The sequence below is a fragment of the Solea solea genome, chromosome 19 (genome assembly GCF_958295425.1).
Source record: "Solea solea chromosome 19, fSolSol10.1, whole genome shotgun sequence".
NCBI lineage: Eukaryota > Metazoa > Chordata > Actinopteri > Pleuronectiformes > Soleidae > Solea > Solea solea.
Genome location: NC_081152.1, coordinates 1427239 through 1443279, shown reverse-complemented (window position 1 = coordinate 1443279; position 16041 = coordinate 1427239). Strand labels below are relative to the sequence as shown.

At 43.8% G+C, this 16041-nt stretch overlaps 1 protein-coding gene across 2 annotated transcripts in view; it reads right to left on the bottom strand.

Annotated features, from left to right (window-relative positions):
• Positions 1–3904: 3904 nt before the first annotated feature.
• ttc28 (tetratricopeptide repeat domain 28) overlaps positions 3905–16041 on the bottom strand; it is a 53650-nt gene continuing 41513 nt past the window's right edge. For both annotated transcript variants that reach the window (XM_058617243.1, XM_058617244.1), the window contains 19 exons: positions 15941–16021; positions 15099–15351; positions 14626–14735; positions 13736–13865; positions 12995–13222; positions 12206–12380; positions 11866–12006; positions 11620–11755; positions 10914–11093; positions 9556–10103; positions 8806–9053; positions 8535–8659; positions 8328–8405; positions 8086–8245; positions 7288–7364; positions 6563–6692; positions 6294–6401; positions 5531–6164; positions 3905–5051 (listed from right to left, as the gene is read on the bottom strand). In XM_058617243.1, coding sequence (XP_058473226.1) covers positions 4016–5051; positions 5531–6164; positions 6294–6401; positions 6563–6692; positions 7288–7364; positions 8086–8245; positions 8328–8405; positions 8535–8659; positions 8806–9053; positions 9556–10103; positions 10914–11093; positions 11620–11755; positions 11866–12006; positions 12206–12380; positions 12995–13222; positions 13736–13865; positions 14626–14735; positions 15099–15351; positions 15941–16021 — 4578 coding nt within the window. In that variant the 3' untranslated portion in view covers positions 3905–4015. The remainder of the gene's footprint in view (positions 5052–5530; positions 6165–6293; positions 6402–6562; positions 6693–7287; positions 7365–8085; positions 8246–8327; positions 8406–8534; positions 8660–8805; positions 9054–9555; positions 10104–10913; positions 11094–11619; positions 11756–11865; positions 12007–12205; positions 12381–12994; positions 13223–13735; positions 13866–14625; positions 14736–15098; positions 15352–15940; positions 16022–16041) is intronic.

Below are 16041 nucleotides of genomic sequence, written 5' to 3'. Positions count from 1 at the left end.
AGTAGACTGTGAGTCAGTGTACATGGAGGCATTGAGACACTTAAAAATAATAATAATAATAATCCGAGTGATTTTGTCCCTCCAGTTGTCTCCAGAGGCAAGGCATGCTGTTATCATTACATTCCGAACAGTAAAGGTTTCTCTTTTTGGAATTGTGGTTGTATGAAGACCTGACACAAAGTGCTGGACTGTCTTTTGCCAAGAACCAACTTCAGACACACAAAAAAGCTACGCCTGTATCTTGAGAGTATGTTTGCTACTTTAGCTCATTGTTAGACAGCTTTATCTGACAGGAAACGCAAGTTTTTGTAAAGCCAGTGATTTTACATGGAGCCACAGAGTTGATGGTTGAATGGTTGATACACTGTTGCCTCCTTCATTAAGTTCAAATGTGTTATGTGACTTCAGTGTTTGAAATGCTTCATTTGGATTTACCTCAGTGACACAAAACAACCAAACACAGCAGCAGTAAACCAGCAGCTCCCGTGAGATAAAATGACATTGGTGACAGAGAATGAGCAGTTTAACAATTTCTCAAAGTCCAAAGTGTAATAACTTTGCACGAAAACTCTAGGACAAGTTTGTTCAAACATCATTGGTGCCAAATCGCCAAAATCGCTAATTAGTGAACGTTCAATCCAAGATGGCGGCTTTCCTGTTGGTTTTAGAGCATAGGTTTGTGTAGATTTTTTGACCGTCCCGACCTAATGAACACGTGTACCAAGTTTCGTTCATGTACGTTAAACCTGCTGCTCAGGCCAGCCAATTTTTGGGGGCTGAGCAGTTATTTGCCCCTCCCATTTCCAATTTTCAACGCTTTTTCAAGAGTCAACTTCCACACGTACATTTTCACCAGGATTGATGCGGTCGCAAAAATCTGTGAGTGTTGGGTTATGGGAAAGGCCTCAAAAATGCGATTCATTTTTGTAAAGAATAAGTAATAACTCTTTTAGTTTCAATAGGATTCTACGCACATCTAAGTTACATCTAAGTTACATCTAAGTTACACAGCTTTGTCTGACTGGAAACACAGTTTGCTAAGCACTCACTTCCTACACCAAAGTTCACAGAGTAAATCAGTGAAATTGAGCAGTTTCTAGTCAGAAAAGGCTGTTTAATGGCGAGATAAAAATGATTAGAATTTATTTTTATCCAAACATATTTTAAAAGCTCAGTGTGTAAGAATTACACACCTTCTTCCTGGATTTATACATTAGATTATTATGGGTGTAGCTAGGGATGCATGATATTGGACTTTTTGCCAATATCGGATTATGCCGATATGATGATACTGATACATACACATACTGTATAAAGGTTTTTCCCTTAATGCAGAGGTAATTTAGTCTCTTCTGTCATTAAATTAACACAATATGTTGAGCAAAATAAATATACAGCATAGAAGTCAGTGAGGTAGCAGCCTATTCAGTCTACTGCTTCCATCATTAGTCATATTGCGGGATCCTTATGTGTTTGCCAATATCACTTAACATTTTCAAGCCAATATCGGCCAATACCGATATGGTGTCAACATATCGTGCATCCCTCTGTGATGTGGCTCTTGTTAGTTTGTAATGAGTCGTAAGTTTCTCCTTCAGACTCAGATCTGAACATGAGGTGACGGCGTTTTCCATCGTCGCTTTTAAGGCTTGATTTCTATCGATTGTTTTGGTAACACTTTAGAACACATATTCACCATTAATGAGTTGCTTATTTGCATGCACATTAGTAACATATTGGCTCTTAATGAGTCATTATTAAGTACTTATTAATGCTTTATTCTGCATGGCCTTACTATACAACCAGTAAACCATTAACTAAGAGTTTTCCCTCAATAACCTCAGAATAAATTATATTAATAAAGTCCATACTAAGCAAAACATATTGAGATTGTAATTCATGTACAACAACTTCCTTACTTATTACTAATAAACAATAATTCTGAGGTTATTGAGGGAAAACTCTTAGTCAATTAAGAGCCAATACGTTACTAATTTTCATGCTAATAAGCAACTAATGAATGGTGAATATGTGTTTCCTAATCTAAAGTGTAACCATTGTTGTCTATTTGTGTGTGTAGTGCTATATAAACGATGTATTATTGTAATTGTATTAATATCAAATAGTTTATTCTAAGACCGCAAAATCAAAACAATTATTATTTCAAAGCCATTTCATACAAAAATGCAATTTCTGCCAATAAAAGCCTGCACACTGGACCGTTAAGATATTGTAGAATGAAGCAGGTGTGGATTGTGTTCAGTGAGTCGCTGGTTATCGGTGCAGGAGGTGATGCTCAGCTCAGTCAGCACTGAGTTTTGTTGACAGTGTGTGTGTGTGTGTGTGTGTAAACTATGTTGTGTGCATGTAGCACAGGACATCTCCATATGTCTCATAAGGACAAAATCAACTCCATTAACACAGACAACCCTTCCATTCTCATTTGGAGTGAAACACACTCAAAATTCAACTTGTGCTACAGTGAAGTCGTACAGGTGTGTTTGTAGCATCAGACATGAAACCTTATTTGGTGGAAAACCCTGGATTTAAACACTTCATGTTACATTCATATCGTTAATAAATTACCTACATTTGACAATAAGGCCTTAGTGTGGTACATTGCATACAAATGATGGACATTATATCACTCATGACACCATGTAGACAATTGAAATGGGAATTAAAAAAAATTAAATGAGTTATCATGACATAAAACCAGTGATTCTAGCCTAGTCTGAAAATGGCAGACCCATCTGCGCCTAGTTTCCATCATGGTCCAGTTGTGTTTGGTGCAGTATGGTACGGTTTGGAACGGTAAAGCCCTCAGTCAGGCGTACGGTTGGACTGAGAACAGGAGACAGGGCTAAATAAGGACACACTATGAAAGCCTCTATTCTTGAATCTTGAATCTTGAATCTGAATCATCATTACTCAGCATTTTGAAGAAGGCTTTCCCAATTTAAACCTCAAACATCGTGTTTGGCTCCTGTTGTAATAAGAAGTTAGATACAATTCATTCCATTATTACATTTAAAATGATTGTAGGAACCTTTTTGAATTCCAAACAGACAGTGACTCCAAACCTGTGAATACTTCCGGTCCCTTGAGTTCAAAACTCAGTAGCCAATCAGCAGACAGCTTGCTCAGGCCTGCTCAGGGCCAGAACAAAACCCAGTTCTGACCCTTTTTGAGTCAGAGCAAGCGAAAATTCCAACCATTGCAAACAAAAAGTGTATTTTCAAACAAATAAAATACAATCACTTTGAATGATTGACGCGATATTTTGTGGTTCATTTTTGTTTGCTCAATTCGTGTTGTTTGCTTCTCTCTGCCTGAGGTTTGCCAGAGAGAGAGAATGTAGACAAAGACCAGGATCTGGCGTTCTGTTCTTTGGACGGATTAGTCTAAAATGTTATTATTTGGACACCAGATAAACCAAATACAGAATTCCAGGAAAAGAACCTCGTACCAACTGTGAAGCATGGAGCTGGAATGGTTTGGGGATGCTTGGTTGCAGCAGGACCTGAACAGCTCACCATCGTAGAATCAACCATGAATTCTACCGTGTATCAGAGGGTGCTTGAGGAACATGTGACACCATCTGTCAAATAATCAAAGCAGGAACTGGAACCTGCAACACGACAATGACCCAACACACACCAGTTAATCCATCAGAGGCTGGCTGCAAACTAAGAAACACCGGTCTTTTCCATCACCCTATCAGCTGACTCTCATGACTGTACCGTACCATTTTACTCTGGTGCCAAAGAATGGAACCGTTGGGGCTGGTTATTTTGGAACACAAAGAAAATGTACCGTACTGTACCAAAACCAACTGAACCATCCTTTTAACATCTCTCCACAGGAAAAGAAATGTTAAATGACTGTCAGTATGAAGCAGTGGTTCTGTCTTTCTTTCTTTCTTTCTTTCTTTCTTTCTTGTCTGTGGGTGTTGCTGGTTGTATTTGACTCCTGTCTGAAAACACAACAGAAGACTTTCCAAATATCCAAACTCTCAACATTTAGAGGATGGAAAAAAATGACCTGACGAGAGAAATTTGTATCCATTCGCACTGGGAAGACTGAGGCCTCCTTTGGAGTTTGTGGGGACAGCATCAGATGGAGGTGGGCGGGGTTTGGCGTCCAGTTTTTGGTGACCATCTGCTTCAGAATCCCTGCTGAGAGGCTGCTGTTTGGGGGAGAGGTTAAGCAAACCGAGAACATCCTTCTGAACTGTGCTCATCTTTTTGTTCCCACCCTGGAGTAAACTGGCGGCGCAGGGCGCCTCATGTGTCCGGCTGCTGTTGGACCAGAAGGTTTTTAAGTTACGAACAGTCTGGACTTTGTTGTCCTGTCCCGCTTGCTTCACTTCAGGAGTGTTTACAGAACTGGACGAGGCGGAAACGGATCCTTCAGAGGAACAGGACGGAGCTGGTGATGGTGCAGTGTCAGCCGGGGAGTGGGAGGGTGAGACGTGGTGTTTTAGTTTGTGCTGAGTCTGCTGAGCGTGCACATCTGAGGAAGCTGTGCAGACCGGTGAACCCTGATCCTTCACAGCGACAGATGAACACAAAGAGCCGGAGCTGATTTTCTGTCGCACAGAGGCGTGAGATGGTTTGGGCGGAGTTGGGGGAGGTGTGGAGACAGAGGTGGAGAGGAGTGAACGGTGAGGAGAAAGAAGAGAGGAGCACGTTTTCAGACTTGCCCGACTGGGTGGTCTGCTGAACGCACTGGTCTCAGACGGATGAAACCCACGCTCTCTGCCAGAGGGAGTCAACGTCGGGCTTGTGGGAGTAGAAAGCGATGACTGTTTTTTCCCCTCCGCCCTGATCAGTGTCTTCCCTCGAACGTTTGCTTTCTGCAGACTCTCCACAGCTTGCATGTGGCTTTGAGTCTCCTCCAGGATCTTCTGCGCCAGCTCCTGTGGATCCATTTGTCCGGCAGGCCCCGTCCTCTCCTCCTGGGACTTGACCGTGCTGTCGGTCTCAGTACTTGACTGGTCCGACTCTGAGCTGCTAACTTTGCCCTTTTTAGTCCTCTGAGGAGACGTGCTGCAAGAAATGAGAAAAAAACCAACACATGAGAGTTATTATTATTCAAACCAACACAAATGATGAATTATACTACAGTAACTCATCAGAGCAAACGTCTGTTGTTTCCTGACACACCTGACAGAGGGAGGATCCCTCCATCTGTTACAATCTGCTGCTTCATGTCTAGTTGCCACACAGTGGACCTTTAAGACCTTTAAGACCTTTAAGATACTGAATTCTGGACTTTGCCAGTGGAACAAATCTATTGCTTGTCTCACAATTCTGACCACACTGTTTAGCTCTGCAGGGCCACGGCTGGTGTAGTAGTTTGAACACTAGTGTAGATGTGGCTCCTATGACTGGGGTCAGTTAAGAGTGTCCAGTTAACAAAGAGCGATGGGGGCTGGGTACCTCGCTCAGAGACACCTCAGCACTGGACCTGGTGTGGCAGGACCACATTCATTCATTTCTCCTAAATAAAGAAACCCTGGACTCACATTTCCTGCCTGAGATTAGCACTGGCTGCCACCTTGACTGGCAGCGGCGGAGCTTTGATGGGAGACGTGGGTGTGCTGACGCTTCCCTTGGAGGAGATTGTTCTGGGATACCCATGAGCGCCATTAGATCCTCGCCCAGCGCCGCCTCTGCCGTGTCTGTGTCCTGCAGGCAGCGGCAGCGTGTCACAGTCCCTCCCTCCTCGTCCTAACGGTTCACTGCTTATGATGGAGTAACCTTCGTACTCGTCATCCTCCGCCTCTGCTGCTCCTCCGTGATTGGTCAGTCGACCTCTTGACAGGCCGCCGGGATGGCGATGCGAGGCGTAGAGGCCTGCCGCTCCGCGCTGTCTATCCGGCTCCTGTTGGTGCGAGCGGTGGCTTATGATGTCACTTCCTGCGGGCTCCGGCCGGGACAAGAAACTGAGGGAAGAGGCGAGGGAGCTGAGGCTGTAGACAGAGATGGCGTCGCAGGACAGGGTGTCTGGACAGACCTGTGGCAGGAAGGAGGGCTGAGGCGGGTAACAACTGAAGGAGAGCGGCAGAGAGTGAGGCTGACAGGCAGACTGCGACGATGACAGCGACTCCAGAGACGAAGAGCTGTCCATGCTCAGTCGCTTGGGAAGCTCTGTGGAGTCTGAAATATGACATTGTGAGGATTCATCAACATTTTTATTCTAGGACTCATGTGTTAAGAATGAAAGCATGATGATAGACACGTGTCTCCTACTTTATACACTTTACAAAACTCATGAATGATCCTCACCAAACAGTGCGAGTAGAGACTGAAGGGCAAAGTGCATGGTGCGCCTGCTGGCCTGCTTCCCAGTCTTTAGCACGACCTCCTCCTGACCAACCTCACACAGATCGAAGCCTGAGACACAGTGAGTGAAGGAAACAACAATTATACCATTCAGTTTCCACATTCTTTTACAGTCAAACAGAGTTTCTCTCAAAACAAACTCAAAACAAGACGCCACAAATGACACCGTCCTAAAATGAACTAGGAAGTGATTGTGCAGATCAGTGACTCACCGAGTGCAGCCAGGAACTCGTGGCAGCCCGGCAGCCTCCACAGCTGCACACTTATGGACACTTGTATGGGAGCCAGAGAAAAATCCTGCTCTTTGTCTCCGGACTGAAACTGCACCAGCACCTGGTGAAGCTGTGAAGAAGGTTTAGAGGAAAGGAAGGACACGTGTAAGGATCCTCAGCAAAGACTGTGGGTCTGCTTTGACCCTTGACCTGTGGAACACTCTTCATACCCACCATGCTTTTAAATGCCTTTGTAACATGAGTCTGTGGGAGAGGAAGAGGAAAACACTCCCAGTGTCACTGGTGTGTCTGAGTCACTGCACACGCAGTGTTTATGTCGATGATGTCACGATGATGTCACAATGATGTCATGATGATGTCACGATGATGTTTGACTGACTGGTGAAAAGTTTCAGGAATACAACAAAGATAATAATGTTCTAACTATCTGTGAAATACTAGAATGTTTAGTTGTGATTAAATGTTTTGTGTAAAACATTTTCAGGTTTTGTGAAAAGAACCATTAAATGTAAAACAAAGGGAAAACATTGGTGTTCTTGTAGTTTATAGATTATTATGCTGTTATTATTTGACTTGAGATCAGACTGCTGTGTGTGTGTGGCCCCTCTATGACACCACTAAGACCCCTGTCTCACAGCAGATAAGCCTTGTCTCTGGGTCTGTCCCACTTGTTCTGTATGATGTATCTGTTGTTGCAGCAGTACCTTGTGAATGAGTTGTTCTCCAGCCTCACACGCTGTGACCAGTTTACACAGAGCCTGCAGAGCTGCAGGGGTAAGACCTGAGGACACACAGGAGATCTCTGTGTCAGCATTTATTCAGATATTATTTTACCTTCTTAAAAACAAAGATTCACATTGTGAGATGAATCAATGAATGCTGATATCAAGACACATGACTGTGATGAATACAGACTCTGCTGCTTAACTGTCATGAACATGCATTGATTCAGTGGTCAGACCTCAAATGGCCGACCAGAAACCTTTGAGGGTCGTTGAAAATGACTTAGTGGTCAACATTTAAACTGCTGTTCATGCAAATATCAGAGCTTTTGTAACAACTGCTCTGGTTCTGGTTTGTTGCCAGAACAATCTGTCAAATGTATGTGTATTTTTTTTTGTCAGAATATTCTATAACAACCTGAAATTGTTGTTTTTCATTAACCCAAGAATGATGTTTATTTATGTTTGGATCACAATAGCCCACAGAAGATGTTCTATAATTTTGACACTTGGAAGGGAAGAATGAGGCGAAGGATATTTTACACTAAAACTGTAAATAGTTTCTGCATCAGTGGTAGGTATATATATATATATATTCTGATGGTATCTCATGTGGATGAAGCTTGATTTTTAAAATTATGATCAAATCAAATTACAATGAATAATATCTGAAAAAAAATCATAATGAGGTATTTTCCTGAAATCACTCTTAATATAATAAGACGTATCATTTCATCACAAAAGAAGTCGTCATTATATCAGTTTTTATGATGTTGGTACCAAGCAGGGACTGTAGGGTGGTGCTGCACTGCTGCAGTCGATCCCCAGGGTCTGACATGGGGAAGAAGACCGCCGCAGGGAGACCCGTGCCGCTACCGGAATAGTCCAACCTGAAACCCACCGCAGACAGAAGAGCCTGCCAGCCTGGTACAGCGCCCACCTGAGCCCGAGGAGAGCAAACACGTCATGAGCTGACATTTAAAGATGAGACACGGAGAAGAAGAGAAGAGCAACACTCAGACCTTGTTCTCGATGCTTTGTTGTGATGTGTACATTGGGTTACACTGGCCGCTCTGAATACGCTGCAAAGACTTCTCAACCTGTGGAGAGGGATTATTGGGATTTATTATTTATTATTGGGATTATCTTTCAGTTTGGAGTTCTGCTGCTGTCGTGTTCTTTCTGTTTTCTCAACCATGAGTTTGTAGTTGCTTGTGCAGGTGTCTCACCAAGTGTAGCAGCACTCTGAGGGCGTCCCGTGCTCTCTCTGGATACTGGAGCATCTCTGCCAGAGCTTGGCCAACCAGCGACATGGGGCTGTTCAGCTTCACGTCATTGCCAATCAACATGTAACCTGAAAGAAAAGGATATTTGTGTTTGATGTGGGCAGAAGGATAGAAACTCCATATTTATTTATCGGGAGGACATTTTGTTCTGTTTGCATAATAACAATAAAGAATCTTGAATCTTGAATAATGTGAGATGTGACTGTTTACTCACCAGCCCAGTTGGACGGGTGTGAGAAGTGCGTGCTGCTCTGTAGCGTCTTCATAGCCTCCGTCAGAGCAGCGCTGGCTTTAGTGCCGTTGAGCAGGGCAGTGTAGAAGGTGTGTGTGAACAGTTTGGAGGCAGCTATTGGCACAGGCCACAAGGAGACGCACACACACTGGACGCCTGCAGCTAAGAATGCTCGGGTCAGACCCACCACCCCGTCAGCTGTCACCCTGCTGCTGGACTCTGGGAACAACCTGAAGAGACAAGGACATCAGAACTATGATGAGCTGACTAGTTACTCTACCCACCAGCCAACCAACCAGAACTAACCCACCAGCCAACCAACCCAATCCAACTACAACCAAACAACAAGCCAACCAACCAACCAACCATCCAACCAATCAAGTGCTTTACAAGGGACTGACAGAAAATTGACATTAATGCTAACAAAATCAATGAATAACAGAAAAGACAACAATAAAACAAAACCAACCACAACCACAACCAACCAACCAACCAACCAACTACCAACAACCAAAACTAAAATGATGCCAGTGGAAAAGACAAGAATAAAACCAAGTTGAGATCACTGGACTAAGTGTTTAATGTCATCCCAGCTGCACTAGAGCTGATAAGCGAACAATATTAATAATAACAATAATCATTTAAATTGATTGTGAAAAGAGAAAACCACTGTAATGATTTTTAAAGTGTTGACAGAGTTTTTAAAAAGTTGAATGTGTGGAAGGTTTTTACCTGAGAACCACTAATTTGACAGTTAAGGACAGGCCCAGAATGTCAGCAGCAGTGAGGAGGACGTCTTGAAGTGATGGACTGTCACACACACTGTCCACGTCCTCATTTGGTCCCTCTGCTCCTCTGAGTCTCTCTGGGCTGCTGTGACTCACTGAAAAGGAACCGTCGACGTCTCGGTCCACATTCTCGCTTGAGGTCGACGCCCCACATGGAGACCTCTCCTTGGGTCTGCCGGTAGCGGCCTCCCCCCCGGCGTGCTCGCGGCTTGGGGCGAGCACCAGCGCAGCAAGCTTCCAGGATATATGAGTGGCGAAGTGAACACACTCAGCCTGACTCAGAGCAGCGAGTACGCGCTCCTTCGTGGCGTTTGCTCCGGTCAGTGGGTGACACCCCAGCTGATCCCCCAGCCACAGAGACTCTTCCTGGGCTGAAGGCAGAGGCCCCCACAACCAGCGGTCCATCACACTGGGGGGCAGGCGAGGCGCTCCCACTACTGCAGCCACTGAACCTCCATCTGTGCAAAGGGAGGGGCCACGGCAATGCTGAGGCTGTGGGGAAAACACAGGTTTAGACTGATGGGGCATTATCAGTGGGTGGGGCATTATCAGTGGGTGGGGCATTATCAGTGGGTGGGAGGTGAGCAGGTATGGACATGGGGAAGGATTCTTCTCACTCCCTCCTGTTGCACAGTTATTTTCCCCTTTCTTCTCTTGTCGTTTTCCTTTCTACATTTCTCTATTTGTCAGCTGAACCACAACAAACTATTTCAACATAAGACGAGATTCAAAGACTATTTTAAGAATTGTTAAAAAAGAGAAGCATAGAAAACATGTTCTAAAGAAAATGCAGATGAATAATACAGTAGAAGGTGTAAAACAGCGGGAGAGTAATAATTAAGGAGTAACAGTTGTGAGTAAATAACAACAAAAGAGGAAATAAGGACAAGGATAAGGAAAAATAAGGAATTAAAGGGAAAATACCATTTAGTTTATTGCCACAACAGGGAGATAAAACCACCATAGTAACAGCATCTTTTACAATTCACATGTCTGCTTAGTATTAATAATGGAAACAGTGTGGTAATGAGATACTATTGCAGTAATACCATATACAGGTAAGAGCTTGGTAATAAGAAGTACTGGAGGTTATTCTTACTTAAGCTGACTTTACCACAGTATCACTTCTTTATGACAAAATTACTTACTTTAATTTAAACATTTACCATGCTGATACTGTACTGTCATTTTAAAATAGATGAAATAATAGATTTACAGTGATGGGTTGTAACAACAGGTGCGACAAGAGAGTGGATGGATTCATGAATTCAACATTTGCTTAAATATGTTTTATCTACTGACCTTGACAGCGGCTCCCAGGCTGGCCAAGGACGGGACAGAGATGAGACTGAACCTCTCGTACAGGTACTCATTAGAGGAGCTGCCTTTAAGCAAGGCAAATGGGACCAGGTACAATTCCCCCTCCAACACTAGTATCAGCTGTCTGTGTCTGCCCACAGGTCCACTGCTGTGCATCAGACCCTGCACACCAAACATGACCAAACATGATTAAAAAGGCATGACATTACAGTCAGTGCTGAGAACCAGCCTCAGCCACGCAGACACTGAGAACATGTCTGCCAGCACGGACACGAGGAAAAAACAGATTTTAGCAACTTAGCAAAGGCTGAACTAATAAAATATATGTAAACACTCAAGGACAATTTACAGAGACCAAATAATGTGTCCCAAGTTTCGTACATGTACGTTAAACCTGACATCACATGACCTAGAAGTTTTTTTGCGTCAGTTTTTAGCCCCGCCCACCTCAAATGCTTGATGCACTTTCAGACGTACATTTTCACCAGGTCTGATGTGGTGTCAAATAAACGTGAGTTATGTTCAGGGCACCTTGTGCTCGAACCCTCATAAATAACACATTTGAACTCACTGACACAAACTTCGGTTTCCTAACGAGAAAAAGCTGCAAACGCTTACACTCATGCTAACACTCATGCTAACATGCTAACCACACTTAAAGGACACACACACACACACACACACTTACCCCTTCCATTGGTGCAATGAGTAAGTCATAAAGGGCTCGCAGAGGAGGTTTGCTTATATTACTCAGTCGACCAGGAGGAGAGGAGAGGTTGTCCTTTACTGGAGATACTGTGGCGCTGTAGAGGCTCGTCATGCTTCTGTTGAAGACACACACACACACACACACACACACACATTAGTCTGATGAAACTGCCGGTTGCCCAACAAGCATCCACAGATCACACAGATGACCGAGTGAAAATCCGACCTGTTGTTGATGTTGTTCCTGGAGACCATGCGCAGGTAACCTGACGGGTCGGTGGTCGAGCTGAGTTTGTTGTTCAGCTCCTCGAACTGTTGCTCTAACAGATCTCCAGCCTCGCTCTCTGTCTCACTGCCGGAGCAAATCCTGAGACACACACACAGAGACACAGGCTTTATTATGTGTCCTTTATTCTGAATGCTGCATTAAAGGTAACAACAGTCTCACATCTTCACACGTCAAGAGAGAAAGAGAAAACATCACACTTGCACACACAGTAGCACCTGCTTTTGTTCATTTATTCATATGTTAAGGTGTTTTAATGTATCAGAGAGAAAAGCTCTACCTGCTGTGATGGCTCTCCACTCCGAGAAACTCTCTGGCATTGTAGATGTGCTGGTCCAGAGACAGAGGACTTGCACCTGCTCCTCCTCCTCCTCCTCCTCCTCCTCCACCCTCCTGGAGCTCAGACACGTCTGCTCCGGCCTCTCCAAGATACACCTCGTTAAACTTCACGATACCTGTTGTAGCATTTTAGAAAAACTGTAGATAATTGCTGCACGGTTTGGTGCGTGTTGTGTGTGTGTGTGTGTGTGTGTGTGCAGAAGAAGAAGAAGAATGCTCCACCCACATAAACACGATATACAAACCAACAAAGACGGAGGAAACAGCAAAGAGACGTTTGTTTGTGGAACTGAAAAGTGCTTAGAAAGGTGAAAGTGTGAGTGAAGGAGGCATCGAACAGTTACACACTGGAGCTTTAAAGCTGGATCTTTTTGTTTGTTTGCAGAGTATGAACACATTTATATATCATTTATATTATTTATAATTCATTCATTTATAAATATGTGAATGAGGCCCATTCATCACAACATGCAGATATTTTTGATACTTAACAATCGTAATCCTGCCCCGGAATAAAACAGTGATGGCCTTAAAGGAAAGGTCATGGGGTCATTCAAGTCACATGGTGATAAAATCCAAATGTTAATTCCCTTAATGTCCTCAAATGTCATGACAATTATAATAAATATGAGAGTCCAATATTAAAATGGTTATTCCACCACGGACAATACATGTGTGTTGATTGTAAATGTCATGACAAGTGTGTGTGTGTGTGTGTGTGTGTGCACACCTGTTCCTGGAGATATCAGCCAGCTGTACAGAAATCCTCCTGCCAGAGAAAAGTAGAGCACCATCGTCCTCTGACTGTTGACCGTGTCCAGGATGTGCTCCACAGTGACCGGGACGTAAGGGTCAGTGCTCGCTGCCTGCTGACTGCCTCTCTGGTGTTCAACCAGGAGATCGACGAAGGCTCGCGTGCGTCCTCGCTCTGCTACGGCCAGAGCTTCATCATGTCGACCTGAGTGAGACACAAACAGAAGATCAAGCAGCGACGACAGTGACAAAGAAGAAGGGGGAAGAAGAGGAAGAAGAAGAAGAAGAAGAAGAAGGGCGAAGAAGAGGAAGAAGAAGAAGGAGGAGGGCGAAGAAGAAGAAGAAGAAGAGCGGAAATGAATAGATCTGTGACTAATGATTATTTTCATAATCTGTCGATTATTTTCTCCATTAATAGTTTGGTCCATAAAATATTAGAAAACCTTAGAAACCTGGAACTGATGATGTTCTTAAATGTCTTGTTTTGTCCACAAACCAAAATGATTCACTTTTAATGATTTCTTTGTTTTCCAGAGCAAAGAAATGAAGAAAATACTCACATTTAAGAAGCTTAAACAATCGGAACTCTTGTTTTAATCATGAAAAAAGCTTCAAACTTAATAATGGATTAATCGTTTCAGCTCCAGAAATGAACCAAATCATCAGCGTGAAGTAAACAGATGCACCAACAAGCACAGTCAGAGGAGAGCCGGTTCACCTAGGCTGACGAGGACTCGCTGGAGAGCCTGGTACAGGCTGGTCTGCAGGTCAAACAGTGAGAGCTTGTAATCCGTGCTGTGCTGCGTCTCGTGTCGAATCATCTCAAACAACGTTGACGCTCTGTACAACTGAAACACACAGTTCACAAACTGAGTCTTCACGTTCATAACACACACACTGTGACGTGTTTGCTTCAGATGACATGAGTTAATACTTGAACTAAGTCTCAGCACTAACCACTGGGTGGCAGTAGAGAAACACAACAATGTGAAGAAGTGTTCTGCCTCTCTGCTCCCTGTCCACTTTGTCTCTGCTGGGGACGCAGCCGCAGCAACATATACATATATATATATATACTATGTGTATATTTACATATATATATATATACATATATGTACATATATATAACCAACAAGAAAATGACTTGTTGGGACACGACAAACATTAAATAAAGATGAAAACAATGCTACATCAAACAGAAGCTTTAAAGCTGCAGTAAGTAACTCTGGTGATTTGTGTTGTTGATGTTATTATGTAATCTGTTTGATCTGCTCCATCCTTCATCTGAAAAGTGGCTCAGTCAAGCAAAACTATCAGACCTGACAGACGTTACTATCAGTAATACAGGGCAACATTTTTACCTGAACAACAATCCATCGTAATTATTTTACTGTTTCATTGAGTGGAGATATGATGAATGATCGCTCGATAAACATTTTTTCTCATTTGACTGTTTGTTTCTTCTGATACTGATTCTTACAGCACTGGTGCTCACATACAGGAGAATAAAGATGGATGTTAACACCAGGTCTAAATGGGGCCTTACTGTACGAACCCCTGCTTTAATCAGACCCTCACTCTCTGTCTCTGTGGTTCTCACATACACACCTGGTGCTGAGCCTCCTCCAGGTTTCCACTCGCCCACAGAGACAGACCCAGACTGTGGCGTATCTTAGCTTCCTCTTCTCTGCGTCCTAACTGCTCTGCCAGACGCAGACCTGAGGACAAACAGAGGATCAGATACAGACTGATGAGAACATCTTCTCTTTGAACGTCCTGGCAGTGCGACACTGGCACATTTACCCTCTTTCTCTCTGTTGTTGCCCCAATGTTTCACTTCCCGTCCGAGCGTAATTAACCCCATGTTGCCTTTTCAGCTAATGACCAATTCAAATCACAAAGTACATCTCAGACTCTGAATGAGATGCCCTCACGCAGATCAAATATGATATAGGTTTTTTTTTTAAAGTAACAAATATCTCTTGTGAGTTAGAGACACTAACACTAATTACACCCTAATCTCATGAGACGTGTGATAATGCTTCTCGATGTCATGTGTAGACACACCTCGGGACTCTTACCTTCCTGCAGGTACATCACAGCCTGTGCATAGTTTTGCAGTGCGTGATGTGTCCTCCCCAGGCTTCCATAGGCCAGAGTTTTAGCCGTCAGATCATTGGTCTGCGCCGCCACACTCAGGTGCTGCTCCTGAAAGACCACCGCCCGCTCGTAGTTGCCCATGGCTTCATAGGTCAGTCCCAAGTTGCCATAGGCTCGACCCTGGCTGCTCACACACCTCGTCTGCTCGGCTAAATCCAAAGCCCTCTGGTGCCACTGTGGACGCAGAGAGGGATTCTTAAAGGGCGACTTTGACATTTGGGGAAAAACTCTTTGTTCACATTCTTGCAGAGAGTTAGACGAGACCATGTATATCACAGTCATGACTGCATGTCCACACTGAAGCTACAGCCCCCCTAGAATAACTGCATGACCCAACCAGGGCTTGTGGCCCCTAGTTTGGAAACCACTGTGCAGATTCATTGGTGGTTAAATAAAGTAGTGGTTTGCTTTGAACAAAACCAGCTTAGTGTGCAGATGGTAAAGACATGCAGACACTGTTGCTAGGCAACAGCAACATGGATGACAGAGGTTTAATCTAATAGAATAAAAACCTGAGAGAAATTCAATCTCCAGTACATAATTATACTATACTATACATGAGTAATGACCAAAATACTGTTTATGTGATGTACAGTATGTGTGGGTGATGTCACACCGCCCTCTGCTTCATGGTGACAGACCATCACACGCATCAACGTCCAGGTTGTTATAAGCAGCCAAAGTCAAAGTGTCTGCACGTGTCTTACTGAGTAACTGTTGTTTTTAAACCTCGTCTCACATCAGTCGTCAAGTCTGTACACACCTGTAGCGCCGTCTCATTGTCTGCCATCAGCTGATAAATGCCTCCAAGAGCATCACTGGCCTCTGCCTCCAGGGATTTATCCTGACAGTGAGAGCATGAAC